Source organism: Benincasa hispida, chromosome 4 (assembly GCF_027475165.1).
Source record: "Benincasa hispida cultivar pf3 chromosome 4, pf3_genome.v1.1, whole genome shotgun sequence".
Lineage (NCBI taxonomy): Eukaryota > Viridiplantae > Streptophyta > Magnoliopsida > Cucurbitales > Cucurbitaceae > Benincasa > Benincasa hispida.
Window position 1 is genome coordinate 61,617,013 of NC_143481.1, and position 24,077 is coordinate 61,641,089.

General features: G+C 34.8%; 1 protein-coding gene across 4 annotated transcripts; it reads left to right on the top strand.

Moving 5' to 3' along the window:
- The first annotated feature begins 539 nt into the window (after positions 1 to 539).
- PARC6 (plastid division protein) lies at positions 540 to 20,921 on the top strand. 4 transcript variants are annotated; one of them, XM_039029110.2, is made up of 13 exons: positions 540 to 781; positions 883 to 1,250; positions 4,279 to 4,392; positions 4,956 to 5,093; positions 6,178 to 6,282; positions 6,382 to 6,504; positions 7,964 to 8,332; positions 8,545 to 8,640; positions 8,768 to 8,893; positions 9,792 to 9,857; positions 9,977 to 10,741; positions 15,139 to 15,329; positions 20,626 to 20,921. In XM_039029110.2, exons 2-13 carry the CDS (start codon positions 891 to 893, stop codon positions 20,708 to 20,710), a joined length of 2,538 nt encoding a protein of 845 aa, XP_038885038.1. In that variant the 5' UTR covers positions 540 to 781; positions 883 to 890; the 3' UTR covers positions 20,711 to 20,921. The 4 variants fall into 4 exon arrangements, with proteins under 4 accessions (XP_038885038.1, XP_090168962.1, XP_038885037.1 ...); XM_090312836.1 differs by lacking the exon at positions 15,139 to 15,329; XM_039029109.2 differs by having other exon boundaries at positions 573 to 1,250.
- The last annotated feature ends 3,156 nt before the right edge of the window (positions 20,922 to 24,077 follow it).

Below are 24,077 nucleotides of genomic sequence, written 5' to 3' on the forward strand. Positions count from 1 at the left end.
TGATGGGGTGGGGATGGGGAGGGTGTCCCTGCCCCGTCCCCGACCCCGACCTCAATTAGGTTTTTAAATATTTTCTCTCTATATATAATTAGATTTTTAAATATATTTTCTCTCTCTATATATTAGGTATTTAACTTTTTACATTTAGTTTAATTTTTAATTTAACGCAATCTAAGCTCAATCAAAGTGTCCAAATCCAAATCAAAGATAATTTAAAAAAAAATAAAAAAAATAAAAAAAATCTTCATGGGAAAATAAAAAGGGAAAATGGGGAATAGACCATCACGGGGACTTGTTTCCCCTACGGGAAATCCCGTTCCCATCCCCGCCCTGAAATGGTGAGGATGGGGACGGGAAACCCTCTCCCGCCCCACTCCAGTCCCATTGCCAACCCTAATAATATACAAATATATATATTGAAAAATTTTTGTTAAATAAGAGAACAACAACTCTTGTACAACTGTTGTAAGTTTATAATATATTTCAAGAATTGTCAAATCGTTCAATTGTGATATGGTAAACTAAAATGATGTAGAGGCATTAATAACCGTTAAGAAAAATCCGCGTATATTGAAAAAAAAAAGAAAAAAAAAAAGAAGAAATCAAAAGAAAAAGAACAAAAAAGGGCAATCAAAAGGAAAAGCAGATACAATGGTGGCATAAGGCAAGTCTTGTTATTGCAGCAAAGAGAAAGTTTGGCAGTGAAGAGTAAGAGCAAGTAAAGCAAATACAATGGAGTGTTGGGGGTTTTATCTCTTCTCCTTCCCACTTGATGCAAAAGGCAATTGTTTCTTACAATCTTCACCATAGAACACATACAACTGCCCGATTATGAACTTCGATTCATTCCTAAGCTTTGTTTTTGCCGAATGACAAATGCAGATTGAGATATGGCTTTATCATCCTACGCCATGCCTACAATTCCTTCCTCCTTTTGCTTTCTTTGCTTGTTTCATTTCAACAAATCCAACAATGGGTTTCACCAAGACACCAAGATTTACAAGGGTTTTGCTGGAATGACAGCCCCTTCCAGCTCCGGCGGAATGCGGGGCGGAAATGGGCTTTTAATTGGTTCGCTTTCGAGTCAGGCGGCTGATTTTCTTATCACTCCCCATAGTTCTTTGAATTGGAGATTGAATGCTCTCGGCATTGACTCGACTACCAGCTCCCAAACTCGTACCCCCACCATTCACGACAAAGGACCCAATGGCACCGCCGCCACACTTGAAATCCACGTTACTTGTTACCAGGTGATTCTCTACCACCCATCTCTCTTTTCCTCGTTTTGGGTAATGATTTAACTCATTATTTTACATTGATGATTTGCTACGGTTTGTGAGCTTTATTATTGTGGTTTACTGTTTTTCTTTTTTGCATTGATGGCTTGTTTGTTTGAAAACATTGGAAACATAACTGTAGAGGAGTTGGTCTATCTTTTCAATCTGATTAATTTATCACGTTGTTTTATTATTTTTTCTTTAAGATAGAATGTGCAGTTACGAACAGTGGAAGGTAATGGATACATCCTTTGATCTTTTGAAGCTTGGCTGTAATTAGTTCTCAGAGATTGTTGGATGACAAAATCATGTTAATGCCACTAGTTTAACCTTTAATATGAAGAAACATTAAATGACAAAATCCTATCCATGTGACATAAACTGACATTAATTTCTAGATTCTTTTAAATACTCGTGATGCCAACCAAGGAAGGCTCCCTTATTATGTCCACTCCCCAAGTTAAAGCATTATGTTTAGAAATAATGCTGAAATTCAGTCTCAATTGGCTAGCCTTCCTCTTCCCTATAACTATGCATTTTCTGTTTCTGGATCTTTTATGGTTATGCTTTGATTTTTGAAATTGTACTGCATTATTTTTTCTCCTCTGTGGAGTTTTGTATCAATCAATGAAAAGTTGTCTCGTGTCCAAAAAAAAAAAAAAAAAAAACCCTCAGGGGCATTTATTCCCAACTTGTGAATTTCCTAGCAGATTCTGGAATTTTCTCTTAAAATCCTTTGGCTTGAAGATTCTATAGCGTTGTGACATTAATAGGCTTCTTCATTGCTTAGAGGTGGGACACCCCTTCAAAAGAATGAAGAGATACTTTGGATGCAGTTAATTCTTTTGAGGTTTTGGATGGAAAGATACAGCAGGATATGCAATAGCAAATATCAGCAGTATCGAAAATTTGTTGATGATGTTATTGTTTTATTAGTTCTTGGCTGGTGTAAATGTTTTCCCTCTCCCTTTAAAGATTATAGCTAAAATGATGTTTTGATGTGTGGCGGGATTTCTTTTCAGTTCAACAACATACAGGGTGGGGAGATTTGAATCTCTAACTTAATTGAGGATATATGCCTTGACTAGTTGGAATATGAACTATGTTGAGGTTGAGTAATAGACTTTCTTGAAGTTTCCTCTTCATTAGGGTCCAACACTCCTCTTTCTTAATATTTCTAACTATCAATGTAATATATTGTTTTTGATATATATATATTTGTTATATTTCTTTTAAACTAAAATCTAACCGCAAATTTTCTTTGGTTCTCAATGCAACTCCTCCTTGTTATCGACTTTGGAACACTCCATTGCATATAAGCAACAAGAACAACCTCAATAATTTCTTTCCTTCAACTAATGCATCCTAAAACTTGGAAATTCAATTCTCTATTACTTCTCTTTTGACTCTATCAAACAAGAATCTTAGAAATAATATTATAGACTCTCCAATGATTGAGAGATCTGAATCCTTCATGAACCTAAATAACTTAAAAGGCTTCTTTGGGACCATTTTGAGGTTGAAGATTAATAAAGGCAAGTGTGTCTTTTGGTATAAAAAGAACTATGTTTCTATAAACTTATGAATTATGTTCTCATTTGTCTGGTTTGAGTGACATTCCTATTTGTTATCTTTCCCTCGAGCCCCTTGCATGGTCGCAAAAGCAATGAGAAGCTCATGCAAGATTTTCTTTCGGAAGGGGTGGATGAAGGAAAATGCTTGCATTTGGTTAGTTGGGAAATTATTGGGAAGCCGGTCAGTCGGTTTTTTTTTTTTTTTGGGGGGGGGGGGGGGGTTGTATAAGGACTTGCAACAAAGCCTTGTTGGAAAATGGCTTTTGCCTTTTTCACCTTAGACTCGAGTCCTTGTGGAATATGATTATTGTTAGCAAACATGACCCTCACCCCTATGATTGGTCGTTCGGTGGGGTTAAAGGCCCCTTTAGGAATCTTTGGAAGGGAGCCCCATTCCTTTTCCCACCTTGTTTGTTGTGTGGTGGGGGAAGGTAAGGATATGTATTTTTTGGGAGGATCAATTTTTGGACTGGTCAAGGATTTCAATTTCCTATTTGTTCGGGTTTCGTGGTTCTTTGATCGATAGGGAAACGATAGAGGTTGTCTCCCTTTTATCTTCGATAGGAGATTTTGATTTCAGAGTTGGGAGAAGAGATGTTCATGTTTGGAGTCTTGATCCTTTAGAAGGATTCTCTTGAAAATCATTTTTTTGGCATTTATTGGATCCCTTTCCTGTTAGGGAGTATGTCTTCGATATTTTGTGGAGGATTAAGGTTCCAAAGATTGTGAAGTTCTTCACTTGAAAAGTTTTACTCGATCGTGTGAACACTTCGTATTGGCTTTTTGAGAAATTTGCCTTCGTTAGTTGGCCCTTTTTATTGTATCCTTTGTTAGAAGGCAGAGGAAGACTTGGACTAATTGCTCTGAGGTTGTGAGTTTGTGAAGTTTGTGTGGAATCACTTCATCTAAGAGCTTGGTTTTACATGACTCATTAAAGGAATGTTGACAATGTGATTAGGGAATTCCTCCTCCATCCGCCCTTCAAAAAGAGGAGTCGTTTCTTATGGTTAGCAGAGGTATATGGTCTGTTACGTGACCTTTGGGATGAAAGAATAACAAAGTTTTTAGAGGTGTGGAAAGGAACTCAAGTGATGTTTGGTACTTAGTGAATTTTCATGTTTCCCTTTGAACTTCGATTTCGAAGACTTTTTGTAATCACTCCTTATATTTGACTTCGTTTGTTCCCCTTTCTGTAGAGGGGTTTTTGCGGGCTTTGGTTTTTGTTTGCCCTTGTATTTATTCATTTTTTCCTTAATGAAAGCAATTGTTTCTATAAAAAAGAAAAAAGAAAAAGTTTGACGTGTCTTTCATTTTCTCTAGTCTTACAAATGTATGCAATAATGACGTCAATAGTTTGTGATTACATCATCAACTCAATTTTTTATGTTATTCTTGCAAATAATATGATACAAATGTTCATTGTGCAGCTTATTGGTGTCCCAGATAAATCTGAAAAAGATGAGATTGTTAAATCAGTGATGGAATTAAGAAACATTGAAATTGAAGAAGGTTACTCCATTGATGCTATTGCATCTCGCCAGGTTGGTGGGGCCAATATTTGGTTTAGGTTCGAAGAGTTCTCTTGTCTTGTTATCATGAATAGCAATTTTCTATGATCGAAAACAATCTTATTAAGGATTGATTGGAATATTAATAAAATTTATTTGTTTGTTAGCTTATATTTTGTGTTTTAGTTAGTTACACCTTTGGCTGTTTGTTAGCTTCAGCTGTGGCCTATAAATTGTTGCACTTGTCCTTTGTTAAGGATTGATCGAAAACTTAATAACATCTCAAATTACGGGTTACATCAAAGTGCCTCTAAATGAAATCCCAGGTATTCGCTTTAAACTGAAAACTCCTAACCAACAGAAAACAAACTAATTTAAACAGAAAACTAATCACATGTTGTTTGCAAGTCTCTGATGCCTACATCATGACCAACTTTTTTTCTTCCTTGATAGTTATCTTCTTATTTATTTATTTTTTCACCAGTAATCCTCTTACAATTGAGGGGTCATATTAAGTTGTACATTATCATTTTATAGAACAGGCGAAACACGTATTTCTTCACATTTATATGATTCGATTTTGGGGTATTTTTCAGGATCTTTTAATGGATGTGAGAGATAAACTTCTATTTGAACCACATTATGCTGGTAACATGAAGGAAAACATCCCACCTAAGTCTTCCATTCGAATTCCTTGGGCTTGGTTGCCAGGTGCTCTTTGCCTTCTTCAAGAGGTAAGTTCAAGATTCATTGTACACTCACCTTCTTCTTTTTGAGCAATACGAGTTATTTTATGGACAATTTTCTTTTTAATATTTCATATTTAAAAATTAATGAAAAGTCTTATTTCCTTTTGAAAAGAAAAAAGATAATATGTAAATGCATTCAGATTTAGTTTAGTTTGCAACAGGATTGCTAAGGGATGTTACCAGGGACCTAGGGTATCAAAGGTATACTATTAATTAATTAGGGAAGTTGTTAATGTGATTTGCTATATATATAGTGAGTGGGAAAGAATGAATGTAGGCATTTATTTAGTGGGTTTAAGCTTGAGTGGTCTTAAGAGATCACTCAAGAGAGGGAGGATCTAGGTATCTTGAATTACTTGGCTTATCATGTGTAATTATTCTAGGTCTTATTTGGCTTGACTGGATGTCCCTTTTTGGTCCCCCCCCTTCTTTTATTTTTATTTAATTTTTGGTATAGTATTCCTCATGTTTTCTTCCATTTTTTCTTAATGAAAGTGTAGTTTTTCATCTAAAATACCATAGTTCTTTACTTTTTACCTTTTACATTTTATCATGTAATTGTTGGACCTTCCCTCTCCTGAAATCACTCAAGCCTAGACCAACTTAATCAATAAATAACTCATCCTTTTCCACTCACTCTATTTATAACAATTCACCACAACATTTGTAACGGATTAATAATGTACCCTTACTACCCCATTAACATTCCTAATTTATCCTAATAGCATTCCCATCAGTCTGTTAAATTATAGGGTGCATTGTTGAGGAATTATGTTTTTGCCCATCAAGTTTGATTCTCTCTTTTATAAAATATGCAACTTCTGTTTAATTGTTAATATTTCTCGCGTTGGCATTGGTTGAAATTTACAAAATCGGAACCACTTTGTTAGTAATTTTAGTTTGCAGGGCTCATTCTATTTGAATAACAATCTTTCATTTTTTTCTCAATAAAAGTTGTTTCATCTATAAAATAAAATCTTCTCCTTATTTTTCCCTCTTGAAGTGAGTTGAATTTCAAAGGGTTCCAGATGAAAGATGAGTATTCTAATTTTCTTTTCCAATTTTTTAGGTTGGAGAAGCCAAAATGGTGCTTGACATTGGACAGACAGTTGTCCAATGTCCAATGGCTAAGCCTTATATGCATGACATACTGCTCTCCATGGTATTAGCAGAGGTATGTTGTTATGGACAGTAGGCGGAGACTCTTGAAGCACCCCATTCTTATTTTAGTCTTGTTATATATCCTATTCTTATATTAGGTGCTTTCTTGAAGTGTGCAATTGCAAAACTCGGTTTTGAGAAGAACATGGTGTCTCAAGGATTTGAAGCTCTTGCACGTGCTCAATATCTACTAAGAAGTCAAACATCTCTTGGGAAACTAAAATTGTTATCTCAGGTGAAAGGCCCACTTCTTTTGCGTGTCAATTTTTCAAGCTAATAATTCATTAGGCATTTTTACCGCTCTATCTATTATGCATGTGGAGTCTTGTACCTTGAGTTTCCTGATCAATTCCTTTTCTTTATGGTAGTATATTCCCTTCCCTCCATAGGGGTTTCTAGCTTGTATATTGTCCAGAATATTTTTGAGAAGAAACTGACTTTTTTTTTTTTATTAAATTAGTGAACATATACTAAGTTCAATAGTTGGAGCAATAATGCCTTGGGACAGGCAAAAGGTTCTCTAGGATTAGTGCGGTTGGGCTAGATACCTAGGTATGAAAGAAAAAACTTGGAGCAATAAAATTTATAAGCTTGAAAACAATTTTAAAAATAGGGATTTTGAGCAATGGAAGGTTCTCTTCTTTCTCTCTTTAGTTTTCTGTTTATTTTCATTCTCTCCTTTGATCCTCAATGCGCAAGAGTTTATTTTCACTTTGGATTTTGGATTTGAGTAGTTGCGTTGAGGGCAAGTATTTTCATATTTAAAGAAAATGATAGGTTCACTATTGAAAACAGGGGAAGGAATATTCTGCTTCCTCCCCATCTATACCAAAACAAGTATTTTTATATTTGGACTAGAAATGATAGTTTCATTATCTTCCTACAATAGAGCAAATTTCCAATGTACTAAGAGTGATGTGGTAGTATTAGAGTAAATTAGGATATCTTGGTTAAATCCTTAATTGATTAGGATTGAGATTAGTTTTTTTATTGATTAGGATTATGATTAGTTCCCTTGGCTTCATAGGACTGGGATTAGTTTCTTTGATTAATTAGGATTAGGATTAGTTTACTCTACCATTCTCTATCAATAGAGGAATTGTCTTCTTGTATTCGTAACTGTTGATGCATAATAAAGACTTTGATTTGATTCTTGGAGAAATTCTCCTTTTATCTTCTAGGCTATATCAAAGAGACTTCCAAAGAAACAATTTGACAAACTAATTAACAAGCTGGCTATAGAGGACATCTTTAAACCAACTTGAGTGGAAGTGTTTGAATTTCTACTACTTAGAAATATTTATGTGTAGATATTGGAGGTCAATATTTGGCCTTATGTGTTCTTACTATTATTTTTCTTTATTTGTAATAGTTCTTTGTTCTATAAGAAGACCTAAGTTGCATATATTAATATGTATAGATATATTTTGATTTTCTCAAAATTTCAAGTAGCCGTGGAATTTGTCAGACATTTGGGATGTAAAACAATTTAGGGATGACATGTTTTTTCCTTTTTGGTTTCTTTATGCCGTCCCAGTGTATTTTGCCCCTCTACATTATTTTTGTTACTTCCATTATTAAAATGTTGCATATTCTAAATTTTATGGAATGTTGATCTGTTTTATCATTCAGCTAACATATTTTCTGGGAAACGGAACAACCAAATGAATACTTTTTGCTGCCCCTGGTTTCAGATTGAAGAATCTTTGGAGGAACTTGCACCTGCTTGCACATTGGAGTTGTTGGCTCTGCCTAACTTACCCATGAATGCTGAACGGAGAGCAGGAGCAATTGCAGCACTACGTGAATTGCTAAGACAAGGTCTTGACGTGGAAACATCATGCCAGGTTCAGGATTGGCCATGCTTCTTAAGCCAAGCTCTTGGTAGGTTAATGGCTGCAGAAGTGGTTGATCTTCTTCCATGGGATGAATTAGCTCTTATAAGAAAGAATAAAAAATCAATCGAGTCACAGAATCAAAGGGTCGTGGTTGATTTTGATTGCTTCTTTATGGCTTTTAAAGCTCATCTTGCCCTTGGGTTTTCAAGCAGGCAGACAGAGTTGGTAATTTCACTTTTGCAGCTGATGCTATTGCATATAGAAAAGTTTTGTTTATTGGCACACATGCATATCGCCTTGCTCAAAATATTTTTGAAGATGATTGAATAATAATCACTAAAAACTTAGTTTCATAGTTAAGAAAACATCTAAAAACATAAGAGCAAATTGGTACGTTTACTTTCATTAATGCTATGTCATATACTATTCTTATGTAGATTGAAAAAGCAAAAACTATATGTGAATGTCTGATAGCATCAGAGGGTGTTGATCTGAAACTTGAGGAGGCTTTTTGCGATTTTCTTCTTGGTCAGGTAGATTGTTTTTATTATCGTATATGTAACCCAGACGTGGTAATCTAATTTCATGATCTTAACCTATCTTAAATTACTAAAATTTGATATTGAGTGTTAACTCTTATTCTTGCTATTATGTTTCCAGTGCAGTGATTCTGAGGTTTTTGAAAAGCTTCAACAGTCTATTTTAAATTCAAAACCAGCTATGCCTACCCGATCGTCAAATTTAGCAATGGAGAAAAAGCATGCAGAGAACACATACCAATTGTTGGTAAATTCTCCTTTTAAACAGATAGGATGCTTAAAAAAAAAAAGGAACTGAGGGTATATTCTGTTAAGATAAATATAGACATATATTGAAGCCCAATTTAGTATGGGATGTTTTATTCGTCAGTTATCTAGTCTTTTTAAGTGTTTGTGCAATGTGGGTGTTGTATTTTAGTCTTTGTTGGCTTCTGTTGCTACTTTTGTAATTTTTCATGTCCTCAATGAAAAGTTTCGGTTTCCCTTGAAAAAAAAACTTTTAAAGGATGGAAGACTAAAAAACTCCTATTTGCAGATATACTATAACAGACACAATGCTATTGATTTTGACATTTTAGATTAAGTATATATTTCTTAAAATTTTGAAATTTGTTGTTTGATACAAGGTTTCTATGGTTTTCAAAATACTTCTCAATGGTTCGCCAATGTCTATGACCATACATCCAAAATCTCATTTTGGACTATGGTTATGCTGTTCGTACATATCGTTTGTTTCAAATTTGGTCTCATTTGTGATACGTTTTTTTGGAAATTTTGTTATACAGAATATTTAATATTTGCAGGAATATGAAAATATAAAATATACGTAGCTTGGGAGGCCTATCACTTTTCCTACAATATGCACTTCTTATACTTGTTAGTTTTATTTATTTTTTGAAACGGAAACAACACTTTTCATTGAGGACATGAAACAAGACTAATGCTCGAATTACAAAAAAAAAACAATCGAACTAACAAGAACTAGAACTAAGGATCAGCAGGTGCACCTGGTTATCTCAACTAGGTTGACACACCATACCCTCATCACATCCCAAAACAAAATATGACAATATTTAGTTTAAAATTCTTTATCCGCTTTTCCTGACGTCTCTTTTTATATCTGAAAGCCTGTTGAACTTGAGCAGGAAATATGGTTGAAGGATACTGTACTTGGTGTCTTTAAAGATACGAGGGATTGCTCCCTGACACTGGTGAGATTCATACCAATAGATCAGATTTGAGAACTCTTTTTTTAAACATAAAGCGTATACTGAACTTAGTAGTGGCAAGCATTATTTATTTATTTGTTTATTTTTTAATGTTTGTTCAGGTTAGTTTTCTCCGCGGTGAGAAGAAAATGGATGCAAAGAAGAAAATTAACCATTCTCAGCAGCAGATTATAGTTCCCACAAATAACAGGCCCATATCCACTTCCTCTCTGTCAGAGTGGAGGGATGTTGAGAACTCCTTCCTTAATTCGAATTCTTCCCAAAATCTTGGGAATATCATTAGACGTTTAACTCCTACTAACTTGCCAAGTCAATTAGGAACGGGAAAAAAAAAGACTGATGCCAACTCATCATCAGTTCAATTGAAAAGGGACCTTCGCATAAAGAGATGGAAAATTTCAGAATTGTGGTTCGCCAGGGGCAGTCTTGTCGATAAAATGAAAGTTCTTGTCATAATTGGGTGTATTAGTTTTGCTTCCTTCAATCTAATGAGCACGATGATAAAGATGAAACCTTTTCCTACATGGACCCCGCATAAAGCAAGCCTGAATACCAGCTCTGTTTTCAGCGATGAGGGTCTGTCTCTAGATAATGTTATAGTGCCTCCAAATACGAAGAGCAAAGCAAATCTTAGTAGTAGTCTTAAAAGGCTTTTGTCAAAGTTAATGAGGAAGGGTAGGAACTTAGCAGGCACAAGTGATATGCTACTGTCATCTGCAATTACAGCTTCAAATCAGAAGCTGATGTTGGTTGAGGAAGCTGAAGCCCTTGTGAAGCAATGGCAAACGATTAAAGCTGAAGCTTTGGGACCTAACTATCAAATTTACAGGCTTGCTAAAATTCTTGATGGAACAATGCTTTCCCAGGTAAAATTCATTGAAGTTCAAGCTGCTTTCGTCACAATCTAGGATCAATATTTCTTGTATATGAGAAACTGAAACTTACTAAGTACATACGTATAAAAGAAACCAAAAAGATCGATAGCAACTATTGAAGTCATCTAACAACGAAAAAAAATACTAAATAAGGAAAAATTTCCTGGAATGACAGAAGATGTCAAGGACAAAGCTGCTACTTTTATTTTCAACATTTGTATAGAATTTTGGGACGTCTTCAAAAAGAATAGGAAACCGAGAATGTCATTAGACGAATCTATTTCTCAAAGAATAGAAACAAAAACCAAGAATCTTGTAATGGAAATATTATTGGACACCTAAGTTTATCTTCTCATGGGAGAGAAGATAAACCGAACAATGAGTGATAAACTAGTTTGTCACGCATCACTTCCAACCACCTTCCCCTCAACAACTACCAATGATGAGATTCTTAGTCAAAACCATCTACTAAAGTCTTGGAAACATTCCTTTTTGGGCCTAACTACAAATCCTCCCGAAAGTAAATTCATCGTCCATCTCCTTGCTTGAACCTAGTCATAACCTTCAACCTCTGGTTCCAATTTCCAAATGAATCGCTAGAAGCTCTTGCCATTCTTCTGGTTTATTATTATTATTATCATTTTTAACAAGAAACATAATTTTCATTATATATATATATATATTTTAAAAAATCTTTTGGCCCTTCATTTTAGTGAACTGTCATTACTTTGTTCCCTTATTTTCTCTATTTCACTTTGTAATCATTGGACTTCAGACTCGAGAAGGAATCTCCAAATCCATTTTGCAAGCTGGGTTGTTTGTGCCTCCTTAGCATTTTCAGCCTGATGTCTTCTGTTTTAATTAGTGGAGAGAATATGCTGTACTTTTGTAGATGACATCCTTCCTCCTACATATTCATCACCCATATAAACAAAAGTCCCTTATGTTTAAAAATTAATTGTATATCAATTAAGCTTATTAATGAAAATAGCGCTAATAAAGATGGAAATATTAATTGTATATCTATTAAGCTCTATTTTATTAATGAAAATAACATCTGCACGCATATGAAAAAGAGGCATGTTTGCCTGAGGAATGTGAGCTACTCCTTTCTTATCCATGGGAGCCTTGGGGTAAAGTGACAACGTCGAGAAGTTTGAGGCAGGGAGATTCCCTTTTCCCCTTTTCGTTTCTTCTAGTAGTGGACATCCTCAGTAGAATGGTAAGAGTGTGTCGAAGGTAATGTCATTGAGCCATTTGAGGGTAGTAAGGATGGGGTGGCCCATTCCGATCTTCAATTTGTTGATGACACTCTTTTCTTTTACCAGATGCTGAATCACACTCTTGTCTTCTTTGAGGAGATGTTGGGTTTGAAGATTAACAAGGGGGATTCTCAAACCCGACATCTCCTCAAAGAAGGCAAGAGCATGATTCAGCATGATCGAAAAATGATCTGAAGTTGGCGTCATCAACTGTAAGGCTTTTACATTTGTATAAAGATCGAGCCAACTTTAGAAGCAAAAAATCTATTAGTTTTGGTTAACCGTGGAGCTTCCTTACCATTCGACCACGTAAAATTAGCATTTGAAAGTGGAGCATTAATTTTCCAACAACATTCTACAAAAATATGTTAATTACCAGACCATTTCTCCATAGGAGCTGGCAACATCTGTTCTGTATGAAGGGCGTTGTCAAACATTCAGTGTACGAGAAAGACAGTAGAGCAACATGTGGATCTTGCAATAATCTTTGTTGGTTCAGAGGATCTCCTTGGAAGCATTTGGTAAATCAGGAGGTATTCTCACATTTGTTGGGTGATATTCATTTATGACGTTACTGTTTACACAGAAAACGTTTCCCTTGGCTGGAAAATCACATCTTTTTCTCCCTTGATGCTTGGAACCATGGTGCATTGGGGGAGACTGCATCATTACCAGATAATAGGTTCAAAGTTGTGGGATTAGCAACAAGAGAATAGAACTTAACATTGCTGTTCATTTGGTTTGGAAGAAGAGTATTCAACGTTCTCTCTCAAGACAGGACACTTCCTTATTCATATCGCCCTTGGATTCCTCAAGTCAAAGTCTTATCAAGTGATTCTATAGCTAAGCATTTTGATGATTATTCACCTTGAGATTTCTGTTCAACTAAATTATTTTTACTTCTTCAAAGCTTTCGTCTATATTGATTTGGAAATAGTTTCAAGTGAAGAAGAAAAACCCAATGAAGAAGATGAAAAAAAATATCAAACACCGAGCAAAAATCGAACAAGAACAACGTCACACTAATTGCGGTGGAAATGGATCATTAAGCTGTCAAAGAACTTGAAGCGAATGATAAAGAAGACGTGATTCTTGAACAATTCTCCTTGGAAGGTGGTTTTTTAGTGATTGGTCCTTTGAATGCGGTTTTGAATGAGCTTGAAGAAAACATCTTTTTTGGGTTTATGCCCGATGGAGAAGTTCATCTTTTGATGGCAATATTGGATTTTTTGTCTCGAATTTATCTCTTTGATCATAATATTTTTGTTCAAAATGTAGGAGGTTGATTTGGTCATACTCCATTGAACAAGTTTATTTCATTCATTGTTTCATACTTTTTTTGTTTTTAAAATTCGAGGACGAGTTTTTTTTTTTGGAGGGGTAGAATGATGTAAGAAGAATAGGGATTAATTGAGTAATTAGGCAATATTCTAGGTTAATTCCCTTTTTACCCCTACTTGTTGTAAACCTCTATAAATAGGAACATTTCCTTCTTGTATGAAACACATTATCATTCGAATAAAAGATTCAAAATCTTAATTCTTGGAGGATTACTCCTTGAGCCTACTTAGACTACACCAGTTTCTTTGTGGGATCTCGTGGTGGACAAAGTTCGTATTAGGTTGGCTGCTTGGAAGAAGGGTTTCTTTTCTAAAGCGGGCCATCTTACCTTGATTAAGTCTGTCAGCGGCATTCCAGTTTATTTCTTTTCTCTCTTTAGAGCCATGGGTGACGTGTATAAGCGTTTGGAGAGCTTGATACGTGACTTCCTTTGGGAAGGGATTGATGAAGGAAAAGGAAAAGGCTCGCACTTAATTAGATGAGAGGTTATCGAAAAACCGATTTTATTGGGGGTTAGAAATTGGCAACCTCAGGATTCGTAACAAAGCCTTTTTAACCAAATGGTTGTGACACTTTTCCTCTGAGCCCAATTCTCTATGGCGTAGGATTATTGTTGGTAAACATGGCCCCCGTTCTTTTGAGTGGTTGGCTAGAGGGATTAAAGGCACTTATTGGAATCTTTGGAAAGATATTTCAAAAGAGCTCCCTGCTTTTGTTCTTTGGGTTCGGTGTGTGATGGGGGGAGAGATGTACTTTTGGGACGATCACTGGGTGGGGGAGGGACCTCTCTACGATTCATTTTCCCGGTGTATCATTTGTTTTTGTTTAAAAAATCAATTTATGGCTGATTTTCTAATGTGGATAGGGAGTTCTTGCTCGTTTTCCTTCGGGTTCCATTGTGCTCTTTTCGACGGGGAAACAACGGATGTGGTTGCTCTCCTTTCCCTTCTTAAGAGTCACCCCATTTGTCTTGGGAGGAGAGGTGTGAGAATTTGGAGCCCGAATCCTTTGAAAAGATTCTCGTGTAAGTCTTTGTTCTAGTGTTTGGTTGATCCTTCTCCTTTTCGTGAGTCTGTTTTTTCGTCGTTGTGGAGGATTAAGGTTCCTAGAACGGTGAGATTTTTCACTTCGCAGGTTCTTCATGGTCGTATTAGCACGTTAAATAGGCATGTTAGGAAGATGTCATCGCTGGTTGGGCCTTTCTATTGTATTTTGTTTCAGAAGGTGAAGGAAGACTTGGACCATATTCTTTGGCGTTGCGAGTTTGCGAGCTATGTTTGGGACTCTTTTTTTTTAGACATTTGGCTTGATGTGTGCTCGTCATAGTGATGTTAGAAATATGATCGAGTTCCTCTTCAATCAGCCGTTTGGGGAGAGGCTATTTTCTCTGGCTTACTAGCGTTTGTGCTGTTATTTGGGTATTGTGGCATGAAAGGAATAGTACGCTGTTTAGGGGGGTTGAGAGAGATTCTAGAGATATATGGTTCCCTTGTTCGCTTTCATTTTTTCTATTGGGCTTCAATTTCGAAGGTTTTTTGTAATTATTCAATTGACATGATTTTGTATAGCAGGAGTCTCTTTTTGTTAAAGGAGTTCCCTTTTTCGTGGGCTTGGTTTTTGTATGCCTGTGTATTTTTTTTTTCCTCAATGAAAGTTGTTCTTATAAAAAAAAAATGAAAAAGAGGCATGGGGAGAAGTAACTAATTTATTGAAATAAGATTTGTTGGCTTTATCTTTTGGATTGATGGAAGTTCAATATTGTATTGTTTTCTTTTTGGTTTATAGTGGCAAGCTCTAGCTGATGCCGCAAAAGCTAAATCATGCTATTGGAGATTTGTTTTGCTGCAATTGTCTGTCCTACGAGCTGAACTTTTGTCAGATAAGTTTGGAGCAATGACATTAGAAATTGAGGTTCATTTAGAGGAAGCAGCTGAGCTCGTCAATGAAGCTGAACCAAAGAACCCAAGCTATTATAGGTAACTGGAATCAATTAATTGTATTTCATATACAGTCTTTTCCCCCTTTTTTAATGATAAACAAAATTTTCATCGATATCGTGGAAAGATACAGAAACAAACCCCACTTCTGAAAAAGCCACAGCAAATAGCAAATAGCAAATAGAAACCTAATGGTTTTAATAGCACTGATTCATAATTGTGCCACTGGAAATTGAATTGTTGGAAGAACAGATACCAAAAATTCAGCGCATAAGAGTAGTTAAGGATGTGATTTTGATCTTCTAAAGTAAAAACACAGAACACAAATTGAGGGGAGTATCAAAAAGTAAGACACCTCATGTGAACATCTGCTGCATTCCGTTCTTTATATGGCAGAATCCACCCTAAAACACTGACCTTCTTGGGCCTTTTTGTCTTCCAAATTGCAAGAGGTATAAGAAAACGTTTGTTTGTAGAATTAGCTGAATTAAAGCCTGCAAGGGGCAATTTTTCAAATATTCTCATCCTCCCTAACAATCGGAGTAATGCCATTTAGATTGGCTAAAAGGAGAGAAAAATCCCCCATTTCATAATCCTTCAAATTGTAATGAGTAATAATCTTCCAGGAACAATTTGCAGTCGGGATCTGAAACTGAACAATCAGGCACTGAAAAAAATTTGAAAAGACAAATGAACCTTGACTTTATAGTAGAACTCCCGCACCACTCATCATTCTAGTCTTGAACTAGACTACATTATCAATTTAAAAAGAACAATTAAATATGCTATTTTGTAGAGCCTTTTGATGGGCGTTATAGTACATTCTTTAGAATGTTGGAGAGATCTTTTTGGTGATGTTTGGTCTTGGTTAGATTTCGTTTTTCTATTTTTTTATTTTTTTATTGGGCTCCAGCTACTAAGTTATTTAGTAATTCTTTGGAGAGGCTTATGCCAGGCATGGTGGCTAGACTGGTGGAATTTGGAGGTTTGGGAATAGAGAATCTTAGGGCACATAATGAGACCTTGCTATCCAAGTGGTCGTGGTGGTTTCCTAAAGAGTATGATAATATTTGGCACAAGATTATTATGGGCATCTATGGGCCCCATCCCATTGAATGACTTTCACGCATCAGCTTAAGCTTTTGGGTCAATCGGTAATTTAAGAGATAGGTACTACTATAAATCCTTAGAAAACTATTTTGACGGGTTCCCTTCTCTCAATTGGTTCATTGTTGAGTGGTCAAGGGTTGAACACTTATTTCGTGGAAGATAAGTGATTGGAGGATAGTCTCCTCTGCTCTCTTTGTTTCTTCTTCAACATTTGTCCCGTTCACAATTTTATTTATTGGGATAGATCTTTTGGGATCTTTTCTTCTATCTCCTTTGGTTTTCGTTAGCCCTCTCTGATAGGGAGTTTAATGAAATGTGTCCTTTGCTTTGATCGGTGATTTTGCTATTTATGGGAAGAGAAGACTTTCACTTGTGGAGTGCTAGTCCTTGGGACGAATTTTTCTGTAGCTCATTCATTCATTGTTGGTGACCTCTCCTTATTCGAGTTCTCCCATTCTTTCCTTGCTTTGGAAGATCAAACTTTCAAAGAAGGTTAAGCTTTTTGTTTGACAAATCCTCCATGGCAGGGTTAATATATTAGATCATGTTCGAAGGTTTTCACTCAAGTTGACTGGTGATTGACTGAAATGTGCACAATGTCAAACAAGTAGTAAATAGAAATATTTAGAATATCGTGTCCAAGGGAATGGTTTAAACAAAATTTTGAAGTTGAAAATTTTCGAAAAAGAGAACAACTTGGTAACCGATGTAAAAATAATTTTGGAAGAGGTTTTTAAAAAGAAAAATATCAATGACAAAGAAGGGATGGTGTGAAACCAAAAATCTAATATTTTGAATCAATGATTCTCTCCTCAAAATGAGGGAAGAGACTTTATTTATAGAGAAAGATTACAAGTTTGTTCAAAACTAAAAACTAACTATAGTTAAAGTCAAAACTAACAAACTAACTATAGCTAATTAAAGAAGTAAGCCTTCTAGTTACATCAAATCCACCCCCTCAAGATTGGACTCGTCTTCGAGGCAATTAGGATGCTAAATGTAAGCTGTCCGGAGCAAAAATAAGGTTTGAGATCAGCAACATTGAATATTGGATTAATATATAGATCACAAGACAACTCAATGCGGTAACTTCATTTGGCCATCGGTCTGCAAATGAGAAGTAGCACTTAAATGCAGTTTTCCATTCATCTCTCAGCCTTATTTGAGTTTGGTGGTATTCACTCTGCAAGTCCTCTTTTGAAAAAATCAAGGCTCCTCCCGGGATTAGGTCAACGTGGTGTTGAACATTTCTCAATGGGGGCAGCCCCTCGGGTTCTCCTTTAAGGAGGGGGAATTCATCGAACAATTCTTGTATCATCGGAGGATTCCCATTCTCTTGTATTTCCTCGGACTTATCAACAACAAGTCCTAATATATCTTCTTCTCTTTCTTTCATCAAAGTTTTTCCACTAATTGTTATAAACAAGTGGCTGCTGTCTTCCTTTTTCATCTTTACGCCTTTATCATTCTTCTTGTTTAGTGGAAGTAAGACCACTTTCTTGCCCATCCAATTAAACTCGTATGTATTCTCTCTCCCCTTGTGTAAGGTTCGAGTATCATATTGCCATGGTCTCCATAACAATATGTGACATACATCCATTTCCAATACATCACATACTATTTGGTCCTTGTAGCTATTACCAATTGAAAGGGGAATGGTGCAAATTTCACTTACTTGTGCTTCGCCACCTTTCTTTACCCATGCTATCTTGTATGAGTTTGGATGAGTCTCCACTATGAGATTTAGAGCTGCCACTAGCTTTTTGGAGACAAAATTCTCGCTACTTCCACTGTCTATGATGACATTGCATATCTTGTTGATTGTACACCTTGTTTTGAAAAGACAATACCTTTGGGGGTTCAAATCCTCTTTAGGAGTGATTAACATTCTTTGGAGAACACAAGAGAGTCTATCACCATCATCCGGTTCAATGAACTCGGCTTCCTCATTTTCTTCTTCACTATTTTCAGCCATCATTTCTTCTTCCTCTTCTATGTAAGCTACTGTTTTTCGTTGGGGGCATGCATTAGATAGATGACCAACTTGGCCACATCGAAAGCATTTGCCCAAAGAAGGCCTATTGTAGGGATTTTGAGCTCTCTTCTTGAATGTGGTCTCGGTCTTTTTCTTTTCACTTCCTTCTTGATTTTCTTTATCTTTGTCTTTGGTCAAGGCTGGTGGATTTGGAGGATTTGGTGCTTTACTTGCAGCACTAACCCTTTTGCTTGTGGAGGCTTCCCAAGCGGACCTTCTTGATGAATTCTTGACTCGGATTTCGTTCATCTCCTCCACAGTTTCAACAAAGAGATAGATTCAGTAAAAGAGTGGAAAGGTTGTAGTTTTACCTTTTCTTTGATATCCATGCGTAGACCTCCAATAAACCTTGCAATCAAATGTTGCTCACCCTCCATAAGGTTTGTTCTTGCTCCTAGTCGATGGAATTCTTCAATGTAATCAGCCACCGATCGTCCTCCTTGTCTACAATTTTGATATTGGCTATACAAGGTTTGTTTGTAATTAGGAGGTAGGAAGTGTTCCTTCATTAACCTTTTCATCTTCTCCCATGAATGAATTGGTCTTCTGCCAATTCTTCTTCGATTGATCTCAAGTTGATCTCACTAAGCCGAGGCGCCAACTTTTAATTTTAGTGCCACGAGATGCACTTTCTTGTGCTCGGGAGTGTTCATGTATGTGAAGAAATTTTCTGTGTTCTTGATCCAATCAAGAAATGCCTCAATGTCTCGCTTCCCATTGTAACTTGGTAAGTCAATTTTCATCTTGAAATCATTGTCCTCACTTCTCTCGCCCCTTCCTCTTCTTGGCACAAAGAATTCTTCTTCTTGATCATATTCACTAGATGAATCCCAATCTTGGTTTTCTTGATATCTTTCTTGGCCAATTGGTTGTCTTCTTAGATTTTCATGGTGCTGTCTTTGAATTCTTGGATGTCTTTCTTGAAATATTTCTTGCTGGTTTTGGCCATTTCTTGCCCGTCCGCCGCCTCTTCTTCCTCTTCCTCCCCATTCTTGATCAACTGGTTGAATATTCTCTCGATTTTGAGGTGCGGTTGCAAGTATTTCAACTCTTCTAGCAAGGGTTTCCATGCTTTCTTGAAGGTTTGTTAAGGTGCCATGAATTCCCTCCAATGAGTTATCAACGGACAGCAAGCGTCGGGTTGAGGTTCTTGGAGAGAGGGTGGGAGTATCTTCCACCTCTTGTTCTTGCCCGTGTACATCTCCTTCGATTGGTTGATGGGCTCTCCTTCCCGCCATCGATTCTCAAATTTTGGAGTGCTCTGATACAATTTTGGTGTGAAACCAAAAATCTAATATTTTGAATCAATGAATCTCTCCTCAAAATGAGGGAAGAGGCTTTATTTATGGAGAAAGATTACAAGTTTGTTCAAAACTAACAAACTAACTATAGTTAAAGTCAAAACTAACAAACTAACTATAGCTGATTAAAGAAGTAAGCCTTCTAGTTTGTTCATGGCCCTTTGAAAGTAAATGTAGCATAATATTCATTTTGTATCTTTGACTCAATTTCAATACATGGTGGATAGAATTTAACATCTATAACATATTCAACCTTCTTTGAAGTATCTTTAGGAAGCTAAACCATTAAACCTATATAGTCATAATGTGAATTTAGTTAAATAAAAGCACCTTTTAGTTCTAAAGGTGTCGCTCTATGTCTAGAGTCAAAAGTAAACCATTTTTTTTTCTAATTATAGCCAAGAATTGATCTAAACTAATTATGAAATTCAATGAGAAAGATTGCAACTACTTCAAACTCTCATTTTCTCAATCACAGAAACTTCAAAAAGAGTCAAATTAAATTTGGTAAATTAAACTTGAAAAAATGGAAAAAAATGGAATTGCATAAGGTTAAGCTTCCTCCTCTCGTACAATCATTTTACTACATGGATTGCGTCCATTTTTAGTTTTTGCTATTGTTCTTCTTATCAACTTAATGATATATTTTATTTAGAGTGAATTACTTGTATACTTTGATATTAAGTATAGTAGCTTACTGATATATACTTTGGTTTATCAATAACTTTTTTACATATTCATAAAAGATTGAAGAATGTTAAACTCTTCGCTATTATTCTGCTATGTTTTATAGGTCTATTTGAATGATGAAGAATATTCATATTTCATAACTCTTAGCACTTCTATTTCTTGCAACTTGAAACTTCTATTGATCCTTTGTCACATGCAGCAATTATAAAGTTCGTTATTTGGTGAAGAGGCAACAGGATGGTTCTTGGAAGTTCTATGAAGGTGATATACTAGTACCAACTTAGTATAGACATTCTTTTTTAAGACACAGAATTTTTGCTCATTTGGTCTCTGGAAAAAAGAAAAAGAAAAAGATGTAATGTTCTACACGGATAACTCTGCACTAACACCATGCCCAAGGGTTTGTAATATTTTATGGATCTATGCCTCTGAAGTGTCTGCTTGTAAAGTATTTGATTCTTTGGTCGTTAATAACATTCAAGTTTATGTTTAGTATACATGTCTTAGCTTACTGACGATAGACAAGAACTGTTCTATAGATTGTATAACTGTATTCTTGAGTTCCAAACACGTGTCTAGATTACTCTAGAAAGTGTATGAGAGAGTTTTCAAACTTGCTCGCTATATTGATTACTTCACTCCGGACTTTGGCTAGAAATAAGAATATTTTCTTCATAAATGTATATTTATTGGAAGGTGTTTTCTTGCCATATTTTTTGAAAGTAATTAAACAAACAGCTGAGTACTTGCAAGATTGGCAAACAAATTTTGAGGGCCATACTATTTTAACTTTGCAAATCTGGCAGAAAAAGAAATGTTGGCCCAATCCAAACAATAAGGTTGATCACCGGAAAAAAATGTGATGGATACGTTCATTTAAAGTTAGGGGTTTTGATTTATCAATTGTATCATATTTGATATTCCTCATATTTCGTATATGTGCAATGGTATCATTGATATACCTTTTTATCAACTTAATGATGTACTTGATGTACTTTATTTAGAGTGTATTACTTATAAACTTGGATATTAAGTATATTAGGCTTACGAATATACTACTAATAACATTTTTTACATTTTTTACACATTCTTAAAAGATTGAAGAAGTTTGAATTTTAAATGAATATTGATATAGTATGAATATACATTTGTTATACTTAAAATTACGTTCTAAATGTATACTAATATACTATTAATACATCACTTTATGTTATCGACAAACTTCTGTTCATGAATCATTGGTATGTCTTTTTGTGATATCTTTACACCATTCATACATAGGGATGCCAAGACAGAAGTGAGAACGAGTATGCCATTTAAATTATTGTCTATGCAAAATTTTTCATTTAATTTTGTGGAGGAGAGAGACAATAATCTCGGTTATTTTTTTTAAAAAATAATTTCAACAAAATATAATTATTTTTCTAAATAGAAACTATATGATTAAATTTGTAGTTTCCATTATAATTTTTTTTTAAAGAAAAAACTTCTTGAACATCTAATAAAAATAATAATATCAATATGCCAAAATATAATTAAAATGTTCTATCAGAATTTCTACAAATTTAAATTTCAATATTACAAGTACAACATATATTATTCCATTTAAATATTAGAAAATATAGTCTCCTACAAGGTTGGAAATATCGATGTCGATGTAAATATCGAGGTCCTAATTTTATGGAAATATCGATGTCGGTGGAAATTTTTATGAAAATTGTTATACATAGTTAATGAAATTTTGATTGTGGTTTAATTAGACTATAATTGACCATTTTAGTCATAATTTCTATAAAGGAAGACACCATTTACATTGTATTGTATATGTATATGCAAATATATGCAAGAGCAGAAACTTAAAAAATAAATAAAAATAATTACAAAATAATATCAAATATTGGATGGTAAAAGAAACAAAATTCACATCAATTCAATTTTTGAGGTGAAGTTATGCAAATTTCAATGGAAAAAGTATAAAATAAATATGAGTTCTTTTTCTGTGACTTTTTCGAGTTAAATTTCTTTGGAAATGAAACTTTTGGATTAAAAATGGCATATAGAGAAAACAATACAATATGTTGGCGATATTTAGAGATACATTAGTGATATTTCCACGATATTTTGGCGGTATATTAATGATAATTCGACAATATATCCGTGATTACGTTGAGCTGCTAAAAATATATCCATTAAACGATACATCACCAATGATATAAACGATAAATTGTGGGTTTTCGAGAAAAACGATGTTACCCTCCAATATCTCTACTAGTTACTTGATTTTATAGATATTTCAACAATATTTTGGTGAAAATGTCACGATATGTCATCACTCATTGAAAATGAAATTTTCATGTGAAACTATACAATTCACGTGTATTATGGATCATCAACTGAGAAAAACTTGAACTGAGCTAACATAGCTAATTCCAAAAAGAAAAAAAAAAAACCTAAATTTTCTTGAAATTTTGAGATGAAACTATGAGATTTAACTAATCCATATTTACACATACAATGTAATTGCAATGTGAAGATATGAGGTTTTAACTATCAATTTTCGTGATTACTGATTATAACATAATATTGTATCTTACTAATTTTTCTCCACAAATGTGGATATGGACTGTTAATTAATTAATATAAATCTACATATACAATGTAATATTGATATGAAGCAATGAGATTTAAATAATCTACATTTACAGAAATAGTTAATTGTACCTGTCAAGCTATGAGGTTTAAACATCCTGAGTTCTAGATTTTGTTCTCTTTTAATTTTGTTGTTTGGAGCCAAATGATATAATTGAGAAGATAATTAATTTAAATTTATTTGATAAGGGATTTAAAATTTTAAATTAAGTCGATAAATAATAATAATATATTATTATTATTATTATTATTATTATTATTATCACTCAACAATCTATATATTAGCTTTTTAAGAAAACATCATTCACTTGGGCGTTGGCATGAGATTGATCAAATATTAGTGGTTTGCCGTTTCTTACAATAGTTTATATTATTCAACGATGTAAATAAAATAAAATAACAAAAAATCTTAAATCTCATCTTCTTTTAACCTTTAGTTAGTCCCCCCTTCCAAAACTCTCCTTTTCTCTCTATCTCAATCTCACGCATGTTATCTTTTTCATTTAGCTGCCTCCTAATACCTCTCTCTCCTTATCAAGTTCATGCCTACCGCCATTGGTTCAACAAATCCTCTCTTGAATTTCATTGTCTTAGCTAGCTTCTAATGACCACCCTCCGCTAGGTCATCGGCCTTGGTCGCTTGCACTATGTTTTGAATATTGTTTTTAACAATGACATTTTAGAATTGGTAGTGTTTAAAGTTAGTGTTCAAGATCCTATGTCAAACTGGTCACATGGAATGAAGACGATGAAACTCCTAACTGTTTTAGTGTCAAACACAATCCTAAATCTAATAGGATCTCTAAGCTTGTCCTCGATGGATTCTTTTTTGTCTGGATCCATTGTTTGAGGTTGCAATTCCTTCACATACTCATTTGCCAATAACAACTTCATTGGCACAATCAACTCTACATCTTTCTTACCTTGGAGGAAGTTCATCGCTTAGATATCCATAAGCTTCTAACGATCACCACAGCTTGGTCGTCGACTTCCCCCGCACGC

Coding starts and splice junctions, on each gene's coding strand:
- PARC6 (XM_039029110.2), top strand. CDS start 891: ATGGCTTTATCATCCTACGCCATGCCTACAATTCCTTCCTCCTTTTGC. Junction 6,505..7,963: donor AACTAAAATTGTTATCTCAG/GTGAAAGGCCCA, acceptor CCCTGGTTTCAG/ATTGAAGAATCTTTGGAGGA. Junction 9,858..9,976: donor GGGATTGCTCCCTGACACTG/GTGAGATTCATA, acceptor ATGTTTGTTCAG/GTTAGTTTTCTCCGCGGTGA.